This window comes from Microcaecilia unicolor, chromosome 5 (genome assembly GCF_901765095.1).
Source record: "Microcaecilia unicolor chromosome 5, aMicUni1.1, whole genome shotgun sequence".
Taxonomy (NCBI): domain Eukaryota; kingdom Metazoa; phylum Chordata; class Amphibia; order Gymnophiona; family Siphonopidae; genus Microcaecilia; species Microcaecilia unicolor.
Genome location: NC_044035.1, coordinates 46,371,175 through 46,387,140, shown reverse-complemented (window position 1 = coordinate 46,387,140; position 15,966 = coordinate 46,371,175). Strand labels below are relative to the sequence as shown.

Here is a 15,966-nt window from a genome sequence, read left to right as displayed (position 1 = left end):
CTGGCCCACCCATTCCAGTACATATGCATAGATTAATTTGAACATTCTCCCTTAGATAGATAAAATGGATACTTGTAGTTTTTTAATGCCATAAATGTCAAAAGGTATATATAGCGAACATTTTTCAAGACCTATAATATTGGCCTAACTTAGTGTCTTTTTTTTTTTTTTTTTTTAGTTCATTTGTGACAGGAACAGCTTGTTGCAGGCATGTATCACCACTCAGAATTTGGAATCTGGAGAGGTATGGATATTCTAATCAAATGTTTACGGTTTAATATATTTGATATATTGCCTTTTATAATAGTATCAAAGTGGTTTATGATTCAGTAGCATCAAAGGTGAGGGCATGACGTTTATAGCAAATATACAATAAATCCAACAGCATTCAAATAGAAAAATGAACAAAAATTCATGACCCCAAAAAGGAAGGTTACGGTATGTTCCGTATGAATAGTGGCCTGACCAGGGAACTGGAGACCATAGGGCTTGAAGTAGACAGATCCTCTCTTTAAGATGACTGACTTGTGTTATCCATAAGATGGCTGACTTGTAGCATGCTTCAGCTTGAACTCTACATTTGGCCGATAAATGTTTGTTTTTATCTCTGGTTCTTATATTTTCACATGGTATAATTTTTCAGTGTAGGTTCTTCATAAATTGTGTTTTTAAGGCTTATCTGATTATATGACTGTTTTTCTTTTATTTGGTCCTTTATACAATGTGCATAACTTTGTGGCTGTATTGTGTTTTTGCTGATGGAATATTATTATTTTCTTTTATTGTAAACATCATGTTGCTTCTTTATATACCTCTCTGATATCCAAGGGGAAAGACAGAATATCAAATTTGCAGATGAAGTACGTAAGATACAACAGTTTTGCTTGTGCGGAAAAACAGGTGGGTGCTAGGCTAAGGAAAGCAACAGCACGTTCCGTTTTTCAGGGGATAAATATCTGCAGAAAAGGCAGATGCAAATCTCTTTGGATACTTCTTCCTTTGGGAATTTGCAAAAGGGAAATTGCATGCATACTTTGAGAACTGGCGCAAAGTTCTGAGATTTTTTTTTTTTAACCTATGGACTTTAGTAACAACGGCATATTTTTGAAAATTGCCCCCAACCAGTAGTTTTACATGGAAGTACAAAACGTAGCCTGTAATCAGACTGCAGTTGGCTCTATCTGTGTATCTATCTATCTATCTATCTATCTATCTATCTATCTATCTATCTATCTATCTATCTATCTATCTATCTATCTATCTATCTATCTATCTATCTATCTATCTATCTATCTATCTATCTAAATATATAAAATTTTATTTGCAGACACAAAAGGAAGTGGAACTGTGGAGCAGGAGGGGACCAGGTTGTGACCTGAGTGAAAGAGTAGGGCCAGGAATGGGTGTGAATGTGAATAGGCCTCAAAAAAATAAAATAAAATAACTATACTTGCAACTATCTCTCACACATATGTGAACGAGCATGGAAAAAAATGAAAGACGAATCTACACTCAATGCATGGAAACAAATACAAGGAAAATACAAATACTCAATAAGACAAACCAAACGAGCATACTACAAAACCAAAATAGAGCCAGACTACAAAGATGCACATAAACTCTACCAAATCGTGAATAAATTAATAGACACTACACCGGTGACCACAACCAGCACAGACACCCCATCAGCAGACAACCTCGCCAAATACTTCAATGAGAAAATTATAAAACTACGATCCACGCTACCACTCAATACCACTGATCACGAAAAATTCATGGACTGCTTGGACCAAACACGCGGTGAATACCCAGCAGACCGAACATGGACCAACTTCGACCTACTAACCGAAGAAACCATCACTCAAGCAATCAACAAATTCTCCAAAACCCACTCCAAATTAGATATCTGTCCCAGCAACCTAATAAGGCTTGCCCCCCAACGCTTCATAACAGACCTAACATCACACATGAACTACATGTTGCAACATGGATTGTTCCCCAAGGACAAAGGAAATATACTTCTTACCCCTATACCCAAAGATTTAAAGAAAAAATTAAACGACACAAGCAACTATCGACCAGTAGCATCAATTCCCCTGGTAGTCAAATTACTGGATAGTATGGTAACGAAACAACTTTACCAACTACCTAACAAAATTCAATATATTACATGAATCACAGTCAGGATTTCGATCCAACCACAGCACTGAAACAGTTATAACCACTCTCATAACCAAATTTAAACAATTAATTGCAACTGGAAACAATGTGCTTCTACTACAATTTGACATGTCTAGTGCGTTCGACATGGTCAGCCACCAAATACTCTCGAACATCCTGGACTACTTCAGGATTGGAGGAAACGTACTTAGATGGTTCGAAGGATTCCTAACAGCAAGAACCTATCAAGTGATATCAAACTCAAAAACATCAACACTATGGAAACCTGAATGTGGAGTACCACAAGGATCACCGTTTTCACCAACGCTTTTTAACTTAATAATGACACCATTAGCCAAATCGCTATCCAACCAAGGACTTAACCCATACATCTATGCAGACGATGTCACGATATATATCCTGTTCAAACACGATCTAACAGAAATCACAAATGAAATTAAACACAGCCTCCAAATAATGAACTCATGGGCGGATGCATTCCAACTAAAGCTAAACGCAGAAAAAACACAATGTCTAATTCTGTCCTCACAATATAACACAAACAAACCAAGCATTATAAACACCCAGACTACACCCTCCCGGTCTCAGATAGTCTGAAAATTCTGGGAGTCACAATCGACCAAAACCTAACACTCGAAGACCATGCGAAAAATACTGCAAAGAAAATGTTCTACTCAATGTGGAAACTTAAAAGGATCAAACCTTTCTTCCCAAGGGAAATATTCCGTAGCCTGGTACAATCGATGGTTCTAAGTCATCTAGATTATTGCAATGCTATCTATGCCGGATGCAAAGAACAAGTCATTAAGAAGCTCCAAACAGCTCAAAACACAGCAGCCAGACTCATATTTGGGAAAACGAAATACGAAAGCGCCAAACCCCTAAGAGAAAAATTACACTGGCTCCCTTTAAAAGAATGAATTGCATTCAAAGTTTGCACCCTAGTCCACAAAATCGTTCACGGGGAAGCTCTGACCTATATGGCAGACCTCATAGACTTGCCTACTAGGAGCGCAAAAAGATCATCACGAACATTCCTCAATCTCCACTACCTCAGCTGCAAACGACTAAAATATAAATCCACATACGCATCCAGCTTCTCCTACGTATGCACGCAACTATGGAACGCACTACCGAAAGCCATAAAATCAATACATGTCCTAACAATCTTCCGTAGACTACTGAAAACGAACCTGTTCAAGAAGGCTTACCATAATGATCCATCCTATATACAAAATAAATAGACTCTACACGAACTAGACAAAACCAAACTCGTGCCGTTTGACTGTTTAACCCCACCGCTATAAAGCAATCTATTTCCTAAATTGAAAATGACATCTCTATAGTCGAGGACCTAACTTATGTTACAATTCATTATATCACTTAGAAAACTTTATGCAATGCCATAATGCATTCCTCTGTATCATGTATGTATGCACCTTATTGCAAAATCTTTTGTATGCAAAACCACAATGTACTCTTCTTTACCATGTATGCATGCACAAAAATGTACTACCATTCGAAAATCTGTACCCGGAAATGGCGATCGCCATTATGGCATAATGTAAGCCACATTGAGCCTGCAAATAGGTGGGAAAATGTGGGATACAAATGCTACAAACAGTGGTGTGCTGGAGCCGGCTTGCTCGCTCCGATTTTTAAATTTTGCTCGGACTTGCGAGCCGGTTGTTGGAAAGGGCGAGCCGGCTCTCCCTCCCTCCTCCCTCCGGATTCGGTCCCTCACCCGACCCTACCTTGGCCATCGAATTCTTCGGGGCAGGCAATGTTGCCTGCCCGCTTCCATCGCTGACTCTCCCCCGCTGCCTGTTCGCGCTTTAAAAATGGCCGCCGAGACTTCCAGAGGAGGCCTCGCGAGACTTCTGTAAATCTCGGCGGCCATTTTGAAGCGCGATCGGGCGGCGGAGGAGAGTTAGCGATGGCAGCGGGCAGGCAACACTGCCTGCCCTGAAGAATTCGATGGCCAAGGCAGGGTCGGTGAGGGACTGGATCCGGAGGGAGGGAGGGAGGAAGCAGGAGAATTTGCTGAACAAGTCGGGAGGGGGTGGTAGGGGAGAGAAGGGAGCCGCTGGGCATGGGTGGATGGAGGGGAGAGAAGGGTCGCTGGTGCATACAGGGCAGGGGAGAGGAGAGGAGGGTCACTGCTGGACATGGGTGGATGGAGGGCAGGGGAGAGGAGGGTCTCTGGGTATGGGTGCATGGAGGGCAGGGGAGAGGAGGGTCACTGCTGGACATGGGTGGATGGAGGGCAGGGGAGAGAAGGGTCGCTGGACATGGGTGTATGCAGGGCAGGGGAGGGTCACTGCTGGACATGGGTGAATAGAGGGCAGGAGAGAGAAGGGTCGCTGGACATGGGTGTATGCAGGGCAGGGGAGAGGAGGGTCACTGCTGGACATGGGTGGATAGAGGGCAGGGGAGAGAAGGGTCGCTGGACATGGGTGCATGCAGGGCAGGGGAGAGGAGGGGAGAGAGAAGAAATGCTGGACATGGATGGAGGGGAGGGAAGAGTGAGGAAGGAGATGAGATGAGGGAAAAGGAAGAGAGGAGAAAAACTGCACATGGATGAAGAAAATAGGCAGAAGCTGAGGACTAGAAATGAAGAAGAAGGGAGGAAAGGAAAGAAATAAATGGAAAGGAAGCCCTGGAAACGGAGTTAAGAGGACAGATAGCAGCAGAATCGGATACTGGGCCAGCATGATCAGAAAAACAGTCACCAGACAACAAAGGTAGAAAAAAAATCATTTTTATTTTCATTATAGTGTTTGGATTGTGTTCACTTTGAGAATCAGGTGCTCAACATTAAAAGTTTATATTTATTTACTTACTTATGGCATTTTATCCCACATTAAACATGAATTAGATTGGAACCTGGGATCATTTAATTTTTTTTTCCTGGAGAGAGTAATGTATTGCCCCCCCGGCTATAGCCAGCTCTGCAATTTTGGGAGGGCACAGAGGTGGACGGGGGGGCGCAGAGGTGGACGGGGGGGGGGGGGGGGGGCGCAGTGGTGGACGGGGGGGGGGGGGGGGGGGGGAGGCGCAGAGGTGGACCGGGGAGAGAGCCTGTTGTTAAAAATTTACCAGCACACCACTGGCTACAAATAAAATAAATAAACACACATAGTAACATAGTAGGTTATAGCAGATAGACTGAAGCATTGTTAGGGGCTGGGGATGCAGGATCATTGGGGTAAGGAAGAACAGAGTACAGAAAATGGGGTTCTTTCTTTCTACCTTCTTCTTGGTCTTCCATCCCTCAAGCCCTCAGTGATGGTCAGTAATTCCTCTTCCCTGGGAAATAGTCCTCTCTAGCAACTTCCCTCCTTCGTACCCCTAACCCCCCCCCCCCCCCCCCCACTTGGCTAATAATGCATAGGCTGCTTCTCTTCTTTGGTAGATTGGGGAGGGCGGGGACAAACTGGCTGAATTACCTATTTCCTCATTGAATGTTGGGGGAGGCAGCCCTGGAATTCAAATCTTCTTTAGAAGATGGTGGGATAAGTAACTGGAGCAACACTGCATGCTGTCAAAGGTTGATGCAGAAAGGCTTGTGGTGGCTTATACCACAAACTTAATTCCTTGCCATGTAGAAACCTAAAGATATGCAAATTTAAAATGTGTAGAACCTGAAGCTAGCTGGGCATACGTACACAAAGGTTTCACGATAAGTTTGGCTTCTTGTTCACATCTGCCTCATCAGGCAGGTGAAAGAGAAAACCAGAGATAGGTCAGGTAACTCTTCAGGTTCCCTGTGCTATCATAAGAACATAAGCATTACCATACTGGGAGAGACCGAAGTTTCCATCAAGCTGAGTATCCTGTTTCAAGCAGTAGCCAATTCAGGTCACAAGTACCTGACAAGATCACAGAAGTGCAAAACTGATTTTATGCTGCTTATCCTAGAATGTGCAGTGGATTATCCCATCTTAATAATGGCTTATGGACTTTTTTTTTTTTTAGGAAATTATCCAAAACTTTTTAAAATCCTGCTAAGCTAACTGCTTTTACCACATCCTTTGGTAACGAATTCCAGAGTTTAATTACTCATTGAGTGAAGAAACGTTTTCTCCGATTCATTTTAAATTTACTACTTATTAGCTTCTTTGCGTGCCCCCTAGTCCTAGTATTTTTGGAAAGAGTAAACAAGCGATTGGAGTGGAGTGGAGGAAGTAGCCTAGTGGTTAGGGTGGTGGACTTTGGTCCTGGGGAACTGAGGAACTGAGTTCAATTCCCACTTCAGGCACAGGCAGCTCCTTGTGACTCTGGGCAAGTCACTTAACCCTCCATTGCCCCATGTAAGCCGCATTGATCCTGCCATGAGTGGGAAAGCGCGGGGTACAAATGTAACAAAAAAAAAAAAATTAACATTTGCCTGTTCCACTCCACTCAGTATTTTATAAACCTCTATCATATCTCCCCTCAGCTGTCTCTTCTCCAAGTTGAAGAGCCCTAGCCGCTTTAGCCTTTCCTCACAGGGAAGTCATCCCATCCCCTTTATCATTTTCGTTGCCCTTCTCTGTACCTTTTCTAATTCCACTACATCTTTTTTGAGATACGGTTACCAACAGCTGGAAAGGTGGGGGGGGGGGGGGGGGGGGGGGGAGTTCAGTCAGTTCTCCTGACCTTAGGGAAGATATAATGCAAGTCTTCCTGAGAGAGAGGTGAGGAGCACTAGCAGCTTGGAAGCCGAGTTAGCTCCAGGGAGCCAGGTGGGGCTTACCCAGCCCTTCTTCCCCTAGATGCTGAAGGCAGGATATGCAAGACTAAGAGAAGTCTGAGGGTGAGAGGTCTGTGTTTATTACTTTTTCTTAAAAACTGCTCTGAGCCAAAGGAGTTATGGTCTGTGAAACAGATAGCCAAGAGTGGGGGAAAAGGACAGTCTAATGCTACCTATAGTGAACTTAGGAAAAAGCAATGAACTTTCAGAAGCAGCCATGGTCAGTGAGAAGGTTTGGCTGTGTGCTCCAAGCTACCCATGAGAGAAACATAGAAACATGTTGCCAGATGAAGACCAAATGGCCCTTCCAGTCTTTGGGCAATCTCCTCCTGTCCCTAAGAGGTCCCATGTGCTTGCCCCATTCTTTCTTGAATTCAGACACGGTCTTTGTCTCCACCACCTTCAGTGGGAGGCTGTTCCATGCATCCACAACCCTTTCTGTAAAAAAGTATTTCCTTAGATTACTCCTGAGCCTACAACTTTTTAACTTCATCCTATGCCTTCTCATTCCATTGTTTTCCTTCATTTGATATAGACTCACCTCCTGTGCAAAATACCAAGGAGATATTTAAATGTCTCTATCATATCCCCTCTCTCCTGCCTTTCTTCCAGAGTATACATATTAGGTCTATAAGGCTGTCCCCATACATTTTATGAAGGTATTGAACTAGGTGCGATGATGAGTAACCACAGCTCTTTATTAAATAAAAATTCACCTAAAATCTGAAACAGGACTCAACAGGGCCATGTTTCTGCACAACCGCCTGCATCAGAGTCTGCACACTCTAGAAAATACATAACAAATATATAAATAACATTGCAACATTGTGGTTCATCCTTTAGCAACATAAATAGAATACCATAAAAAATAAAACATCAAAAGAGACTAATTAAAACAATATAGTTCATTAAATAAAAAAAAATAATTGTATAAAAAATTAAAATAGAGTGTGTGAATTTAAAAAAAACTGGGAATGAAATCAAAGAATATAACAGATATAACAATTAAATCATATCAAGAATTTAAAAAAGAACCAATGTATATGAAAATACTATAGCATATTAACAATATGGCATACTTGATAATAACATAATAATCATGTAGAAGTAAAATACATCTCTGGATTAAAATTTAGAGCCTATATTTGCAAAAATAACAGAGAGTTATTCAAGGGCACTATCACTTCCTCTTTCCTGCTGGCTATTCCTCTCCTTGTGCACCTGAGCATCCTTCTGGTTTTGATTGTCACCTTAAGATCATCAGATACGATTACCTCAAGTCCTCTCATCTTCCTTACACAGAAGTACTTCACCCCCCTATACTATACCATTTTTTTGGACTTTACAGCCCAAGTGCATCTCTGCATTTTTTTTTAGCATTGGATCCTAGTTGCCAATTTCTGGACCATTCTTTCTTTACTAGATCCCTCCTCATTCTATCCACACTGTCTAGGGTGTCTACCTTACTACAGACCTTACCAGACAGCTCTTCCACAATATTGCTTACAAAGATGGTAAAAAGAGCTGGCCCAGGGACTGATCCCTGCAGTACACCACTGATAATATCCTTTTCCTTGGAGCAAACTCCATTTACCACTACCCTCTGTCTCCTTCCACTTAACCAGTTTCTAACTCAGTCAGTCATTTTGGGGCCTATACTGAGGGAACTCAGTTTATTAATCAGTCACCTATACGGATCCGTGTCAAAGGCTTTGCTAAAATCTAAGTACACCACATCTAATTGTTCCCCTATATCCAACTGTTTGACCAAAACACAGATCTGTGTCGAGTCTGTAATAAAATCTCTCGTAGTTGATCCAGCTGTCCCCAGGCTCTGGAGTTATTGGTCCTCTTCCCACTTTCCTTTGTGTAACTTAGCACACTGCCATTTCCTTCCTTAACAGAAAAAAAAAGCCTTTTACCAGTGGTGGTAAAAGGGGGCCTTGGTGCGCAGTAAACCCGCACGCTGAAGCCACCACAAGGCCCCTTTTACTGCCAATTGGTAAAAGGACTCTTTAAAGTCGACAAGACACTCTGCTTTTTATTTTATTGCTCAAAAATTGTGGAATGACCTTCTTCCCTCTGGGGGGGGGATGTCATATAGAAAATTCAAAAATTCATCTTAAAACACTTCTTTATACAAGCATTTGGTTGCAGTTTCTCAGTGGGTTTGTTTAATCCATCGCCTACATACATACTACTCAATTCTTATTTTACTTCCTTTTTTTCTGTTTTGAACATGAAGTATGAGCATGTTCTGTGTGGCTGTTTGTCCTATATGATTTTTGGCATTATTTTCCAATTTAATGTTTTTAATCATTTTATCGTAAACTGCCTAGATCTGTCCTCCAGATTAGGCGGTATATCAAAAATATACTAAACATTAAGGGGTGAATTCTATATATGGCATCTAAAAAGCGCTGTTCTATAAGCCTCGCTTAAAGTTAGGTGTAGTTTATAGACTAGCACTTATGCCCAGTAATTGCACCCAACCTTTTTATGTCAAGACTTTATTGTACATGGATCATTGAGCCATAATCCTGCATTTGATCTAGCAGATCTCTCACTCTTATTACAGATGTTGTGATGTTGGTCTTATGGGAAAGGTATTTAAATGGTTTAAAGACTTTTTGAAAGGAAGATCTTACAGAGTTAAATAATACCAGACCTGATGAGTAGATAAGTCAGCAGTAGAGGATGTCTTATTCCTAACTGAATGACAATTAAGCAAGGATTCAGAAAAGAGCTAGTACTGGATGGTGCTATATGAGTTGATGGAACACAATGGACAAAGAAAAAGGAAATGGGACAAAACTCCCTTACCTTAGAGCAGGAGAAATGATGCGAGGGCCCACAGACCGTTGTTCCCAGAAGACCAGAATGGATCATAAATGCGGTAACCATGGGAGAAGCAGATAAAGGTTTCAAGGAACCTGACAGAGAAACAGGGCAAGACCAGAAAATTTTGGACAAAAGGAAAAGAACACTGATCAATCTTAAAATGTAATAGAGCTGCCTCAAGAGTCATTCCAAGGAGCTGCCACCACAGTGCAAATGATGCCACAGTGTTGAATTTAAACAGAGTTTACATGTCAACTCTGGTGAGTTGGGCAGAGCTGGGAGAGAGAGAACAGTCCCAGTCAAAACAGATAATGAAAGTACCAGTACAGCAAAGTAGTTAAACAGCACGAAAGGTACTACAGTGTTCAATTTAAACAGCAGTTTTCATGTCACCTCTGGTGCATCAGTGGACAGAAGACCAGTAGTATATTTGTTCTCGCACTTTCTGCTATATGTCAAGTGAACTTTCTTTTCTTTACTGTTTTTTTTTAAGTGGCGTGGAGTGCTTTCCCTTACTTGATGGTTAGTTTAACCCTGTTGTTTTGCTGTTTTTGAGTTTCTTCTTCATTACAATTATTATACCTTTTCTTCTGTAAACTTCCGTGATGAGTCTTTGAATGTGCAGTATATCAAATCTCTCAAATAAATAAATGCTTGATTTGCAGAATTTCTGCATATGAAAGTGGCGGGCATTTGACTCTTGTTTTTCTTCATGTTATTTTGTCTTTTGGGGGAGTTAATTGGCGTAGGTAATGGTTTAACTTGTTGATTTTCATGTTTATATTATATTGTGCCTATGGCATGTAAATGAGTGGCCTAGTGTTTACAGCACTGGCCTTGCCATCCAGAGGTGACTGGTTCAAATCCAACTGCTGCTCCTTGTGATCTTGGGCAAGTCACTTTAACCCTCCATTGCCTCAGATACAAACCTAGATTGTGAGCCCTCCAGGGACAAGGAAATACCCAGTGTAAGGATGTAACTCACCTTGACCTACTACTAAAAAGGTGTGAGCAAAATCCAAATAAATAAATAAAATAGTATTTTGTGTTTTTATTACAAATGTTGTTTGTAACCACCTGAGAATTTGGCATTAGTGGGATATAAATATTTTAAATTAATTCAACTAACTAGATCTGTAGTTTCCCTTGTCATTGGTTCCAAAGACCAACTGTTTGAAGCAGTCGGAGTACACATATCCCTCTAGGGACAGAGAGATAGTACCTGCATATAATGTGTACAGCGCTGTGTACGTCTGGTAGCACTCTAGAAATGATTAGTAGGAATGAAACTCACTCGTAAGCCAGGATATGTTGGATAAGATCTCAGTCTCTCAGATTTGCTGCTAATACTCTTAATACATGTTCCAAAGGGAGCTTTCTTATGGATTTCATAGGATGTAATATATACAGACAACCTTCCAAGTGTACCTAGAAATTCTTTTTAATCAAAGCAGTGGTGCCCTCATATACAATTAGAACAGTTTCTTTATCTTTCTGTCACATTTTTACATTTCTCATTCCATTTCTTGATATTTGAGGATCTTATCATTCCTTATATGGTGTACAGAATTGTCACATGATACTGACCCTATTCTAGTATTTTCCGCCATTACCACTGTGCCAAGTTTTCTTGTATTAAGCCTGTGGAATATTCCAGGTGAACACAATGTATTCATTCTCTAGAATTCAATCAGGGTTGTGATTCCAGCAGACTAAAGAGTTCCCTCACAGATATAAAATTAGACATCAAGGTTTATCTTGAACAATAATCTTCTACCCTTAGTGCATATATTATCTCCTAAAGCAGTTTTATTCTATGGCATTTAATAGTCATAGCACAATTTCCTGTCTCTTTGGAAAAGAAGGGAATATCAGAACATTGGGGTTTTTTAAATTGTTGACTTTGAATGTTGGTTGTATTATTTTTTATATAGTCTTGTTATTTTTTTTAGGATTGCTAATCAGTAAGCAACAAATTTGAAGTTTTGAGTACCCACAAGTTAAATGTGTTTTTCTGTACTGGGTATATTCTTAGACTCCTCATTGATCTTGAAAAGAGGTAAGTGGTTGGTGTGAAGAAAGAGAGAACATGCCATCCCTAACTGCCTTTCCCAGAGAAGCCAAAGTAGATAATAAAGCTGTAGAAAATAGGATTAAGGTAATGAACAGGCAGGATTTAGTCTGATCTTTCAATAATGCCAAAGCCTGATTGACGGATAAATCAAAAAGCTGGAACAATACAGCCAACAGGACTTGACTCTGTTGGCTTAAATGTCCAATAGTTCTTCTTTTTTAACCTGTCGCAGTTGAAAAGCAGATTGCTGCTGTAGTTTTTCTTTCATGTGCAATGTGTAGGTATGTCTGTGAAATAACATGCTTAGAGCAGGTTTTCTGCCTAACACTATTTATGCATCCTTTATGTATGGTAAGAAACACGTTATGTGGAGATTGGGTCCATCTGTCCACGTGTGCATGCTTGTGTTAGTCTGGCCATCGCTGTAGTGAAGGAACAGCACAGACACATGAGGATTGTAGACAGTGCCTGTTTCCAGAGGAACGACGAGGTGGATTACAGAATAGATGGAAAAGGAAGAAGTGGCTATTGAAGGAGACTGTCAGAGAAGAGAAACTAGATTGAGGAGTGGAACTGGAGGGTATGTGAACAGGACTGACAATAGTGCCAGCAGTACCACTTTTAAGCACTTTCTTTGGCTGTGAGGGTGTTTTCCTGGAGCACTATGGCTGGCGGCATCCCTTTAAAGCTATAGCAATGTCCAAACAGATAGAAGCAGCAACACCAATAAGCCAATTGATAAATAGCACAAAATCATAAATTATAATACAATAAACTGCAAATAAATACAATTTCTATCTTTAAAAAAAACCAACCCACAGGAGTCAATAAAAGCTTGATGTAGCCATTTTTCACTGTGGACTCTGCACCAGGAGCATATAAAACTCAGCTCAAAAAATAAAACCACAGCCTAGAATATACAGCCTAAAACAGAAATTAAAATTCTAAGAAATAATATCTAGGATCCAATACAAACATTCATATACACGGAAGCCTATGGATAGCCTTAGCCTGTAAATGCTGTCATATCCTGAGGTTCTTCAGCAGTGGCGTAACGGGGGGGGGGCTTCAGGGGCCTGTGCCCCCTCAGTTTGGGCTGAAGACCTCCCAAATTTGTGGCACCATCTGCTACTGTAGCTGGCAGGGATCTCCAAGCCCTGCAAGCCAAAAAGGTCTTTCACCAGTGGCCTGGCAGTTGGCCACATTTTCTATCGGCTATTGCCATGCTGGGCCTCCCCCCCCTCCCCCCCATGCATGCTCGGTTGTCATACACACATGCAAACTGAGCACATGGGGGATGGGGGCTGACGTGACAGCAGCAACCTATAGAAAATACCGCTGACTGCCAAGCTACCAGTGAAAGACCTCTTCAGCTGGTGGGGCTTGGGAATCCCCACCAGCAGCCTCAGGTATTTGAGGGTCGCTACGGGGGCATAGAATAGGGTGGACATGAAGGGGAAGTGCAGGGCACAATTTAATATGCACCCCCCTCCCCCCCACCACACACACACACTCACACTTTGGGTTCAGTCCCCCTCAGAACTGATGGTCCTGGCTAATAAAGTTTTAAGGACTTGTGCTCTAAAGTGTTGGGCAGCTAATGCCTATGCTGTCATTTAGTGAGTTACATGTCACCAGTTCTAGAGCTGGCCCTGTGCGTAAAAAGGAAATGACAATCAGAGGATACCCCACAACAAATCCAGTCCTTCTGTTTCTACAAAACTACTTTTCTCTTTCCATAACAACATAATAACGCTTAACAAATATAAAGGTACTTAAAACTAAAATTCCCCTTTTATATAACGCTAATCACAAAGTATCATGCATATTTGGAACTTCTTTGTACTCCAAAAAGGAATAAACCTTTTCAAACGTGTACTATTTAAACATGGTGGGGTGGGGGGGGGGGGGGAGAAGGGAGGAGGGGTAATTTTATAAAGCATGTTGCACATGCAAAATGACTTGTAAAATTATGTAGGTGTATACACGTAAAAAGTAGGTGAACGGCAAGATTATGCCTACTTTTATGCAATGTGCCATATAGGCATTCCTTGTGCATAGCTAGATGAAGAAGGCCTGGGGATGTGATATACACATATATCTACTATAATAAAACTCACCCTCAACGTTCTGAAGACAACGTTCTGAAGTCACTCAGTCACTCACTGAAGGGTTAATGGATTCATGGTGGTGAAGCCACAATACTGACCATGTCTCTCTGCCTCGCCCTCGCATGACGGACCAATCAGAAAAAACACCCTCAACATTCTGAAACACAAAGGACCATCACAATACTGTTCCCAGGCAACACTAGGCAACGTAAGACGGACCAATCAGAGGAAACTACGTGACAATAAGGGAGGAGCATTCCCCAGCAGAATGGCTCATTATCTGTGCAGCACGAAGAGCACAGAACCACCGCTGGAACGAGAGAAGAATATTCCTGCTGTGGGTATGTGCAAAAATAGACCGGGGGAGGGGGGGGAGAAGTTTTTAAATGCCTAATGCCAGTACTGAAGAGTGCCAGAGGGCCTATAGCACAGACTATATTTGGGATCACTTGACATGGAGTCAGAGGAGCCGGAAAACAACGTGCCCGTCACCATCTGGGATGTGGGCGAACAGGACAAGCTGCGGCCCAGCTGGAAGGATTACCCGCGACCCAGCCAGCAGCAAACAGCGACCAAGGAAGGGGAAGGAGTACTCCTTCCCTGCCTAGGAATTGCTGGAGACTGGCTGCCAAACTAACGAAACAACCGCACACCGATGCACCACCTCCATCATCAACAACCTGCACACACACCGCACCCTCACACACTCACACACACACACAAAATAACTCTGTGACACATACATACACACACACACACACAAAAACCACATGCTAGCGCCCGTTTCATTGGTTTCGGAAACGGGCCTTTTTTACTAGTTTTATATATAGCAGGCTCCTTAGCAGACCATGTTTGGCATTGCTCTAAGGATTACAGATAGTTTATATTTTTTGTGGATACTGCAACTTGTTAACGTCTACTTTAATTTGGTATGGGTCTCCACCCGGCCCCCTCACTGACACCCAGTATCCGTGCGTCTTATATTTAGGCGGCCACAGCTAGAAATGTGGCAAGAGTGCATGTAACGTACAGTACTCTGTAAGTTGCATGGGAAAGAGGCTGCCCTGTCCATGCCTCCCCCAAGCTTCACCCATGTGAAAACCCCCTTGAAATTTTGTGCAATACCACTTAGCGTGCACCCTTACAAAATAGTGCTTAGGTGTTTTGCTGCCATTTACACAAGTATACACTTACCGACTCAAGTGCACTGTTCCCTCTAAGCTGAGCCGGAGTCCTCCATCTACTGTCCTGCCAGTGGGAGGTGCTGTTTTATTATCACATTTTTAATAGTGAGGGACGGGCAAACTGTGCAGGACTCCAGGAAACCTGCTTGTCCCTAGCAAGTGAAAGCACAATATTGAAGCACCACCCCCACTAGTAGCAATACAGTTGGAGGACTCCGGCTCACTTTAGAGAGATCAGTGCTTAGCGCAGAAGTATAGGCGCCCTGTTATAGAATTGTTGTTATAGAGTGCATTCACACATTTACATCATTCTCAGGGCACACATAAGTTTTTACAGAAGAATTTGGGCATTATTGGGAGTTATTGTAGAACCTATTTTACAAAGGCATAAGGTAACCTTTGTGGCCTATATAAAATAAGTGCCTTTTTTGACATTTCACATTGGTATCCTCTTATTAAATAACCCCCCATGGGGAGAATTTTCAAATACTTCATGTAGTTCTACTACCTATACTTTTGTATCAAATTTTCAAGGATACTTAGCTGGTATCAAGTAGGTGTGAAAAACATGACCATGACTATGCACTTTGCATCTGTTGTTTGGACAGGCAGCCAAGGTGTGTGTACTTTTACAAATCCCAAGTGTGTGTAGTTTTACCCCTCTGACTTAAGCTCACTGGGAATGCCTCTTTGTAATCCAGCTAAAAATATTTGCACTACAAAATCTCACACATGCTTTTAACTACTCCGAGAACAATAATTTTGTGACAGGCCATTTAACCTGGTAAATTGGTATTTACCTGAGTAAATGATGTTGAAAATAATTCTCCAGAAACACTA

At 41.8% G+C, this 15,966-nt stretch overlaps 1 protein-coding gene across 1 annotated transcript in view; it reads left to right on the top strand.

The window, feature by feature from the left end:
* Positions 1 to 15,966, top strand: part of FBXW4 (F-box and WD repeat domain containing 4) — a 225,023-nt gene that overhangs the window by 122,328 nt on the left and 86,729 nt on the right. The window contains exon 6 of the mRNA XM_030202853.1: positions 179 to 244. Coding sequence (XP_030058713.1) covers positions 179 to 244 — 66 coding nt within the window. The remainder of the gene's footprint in view (positions 1 to 178; positions 245 to 15,966) is intronic.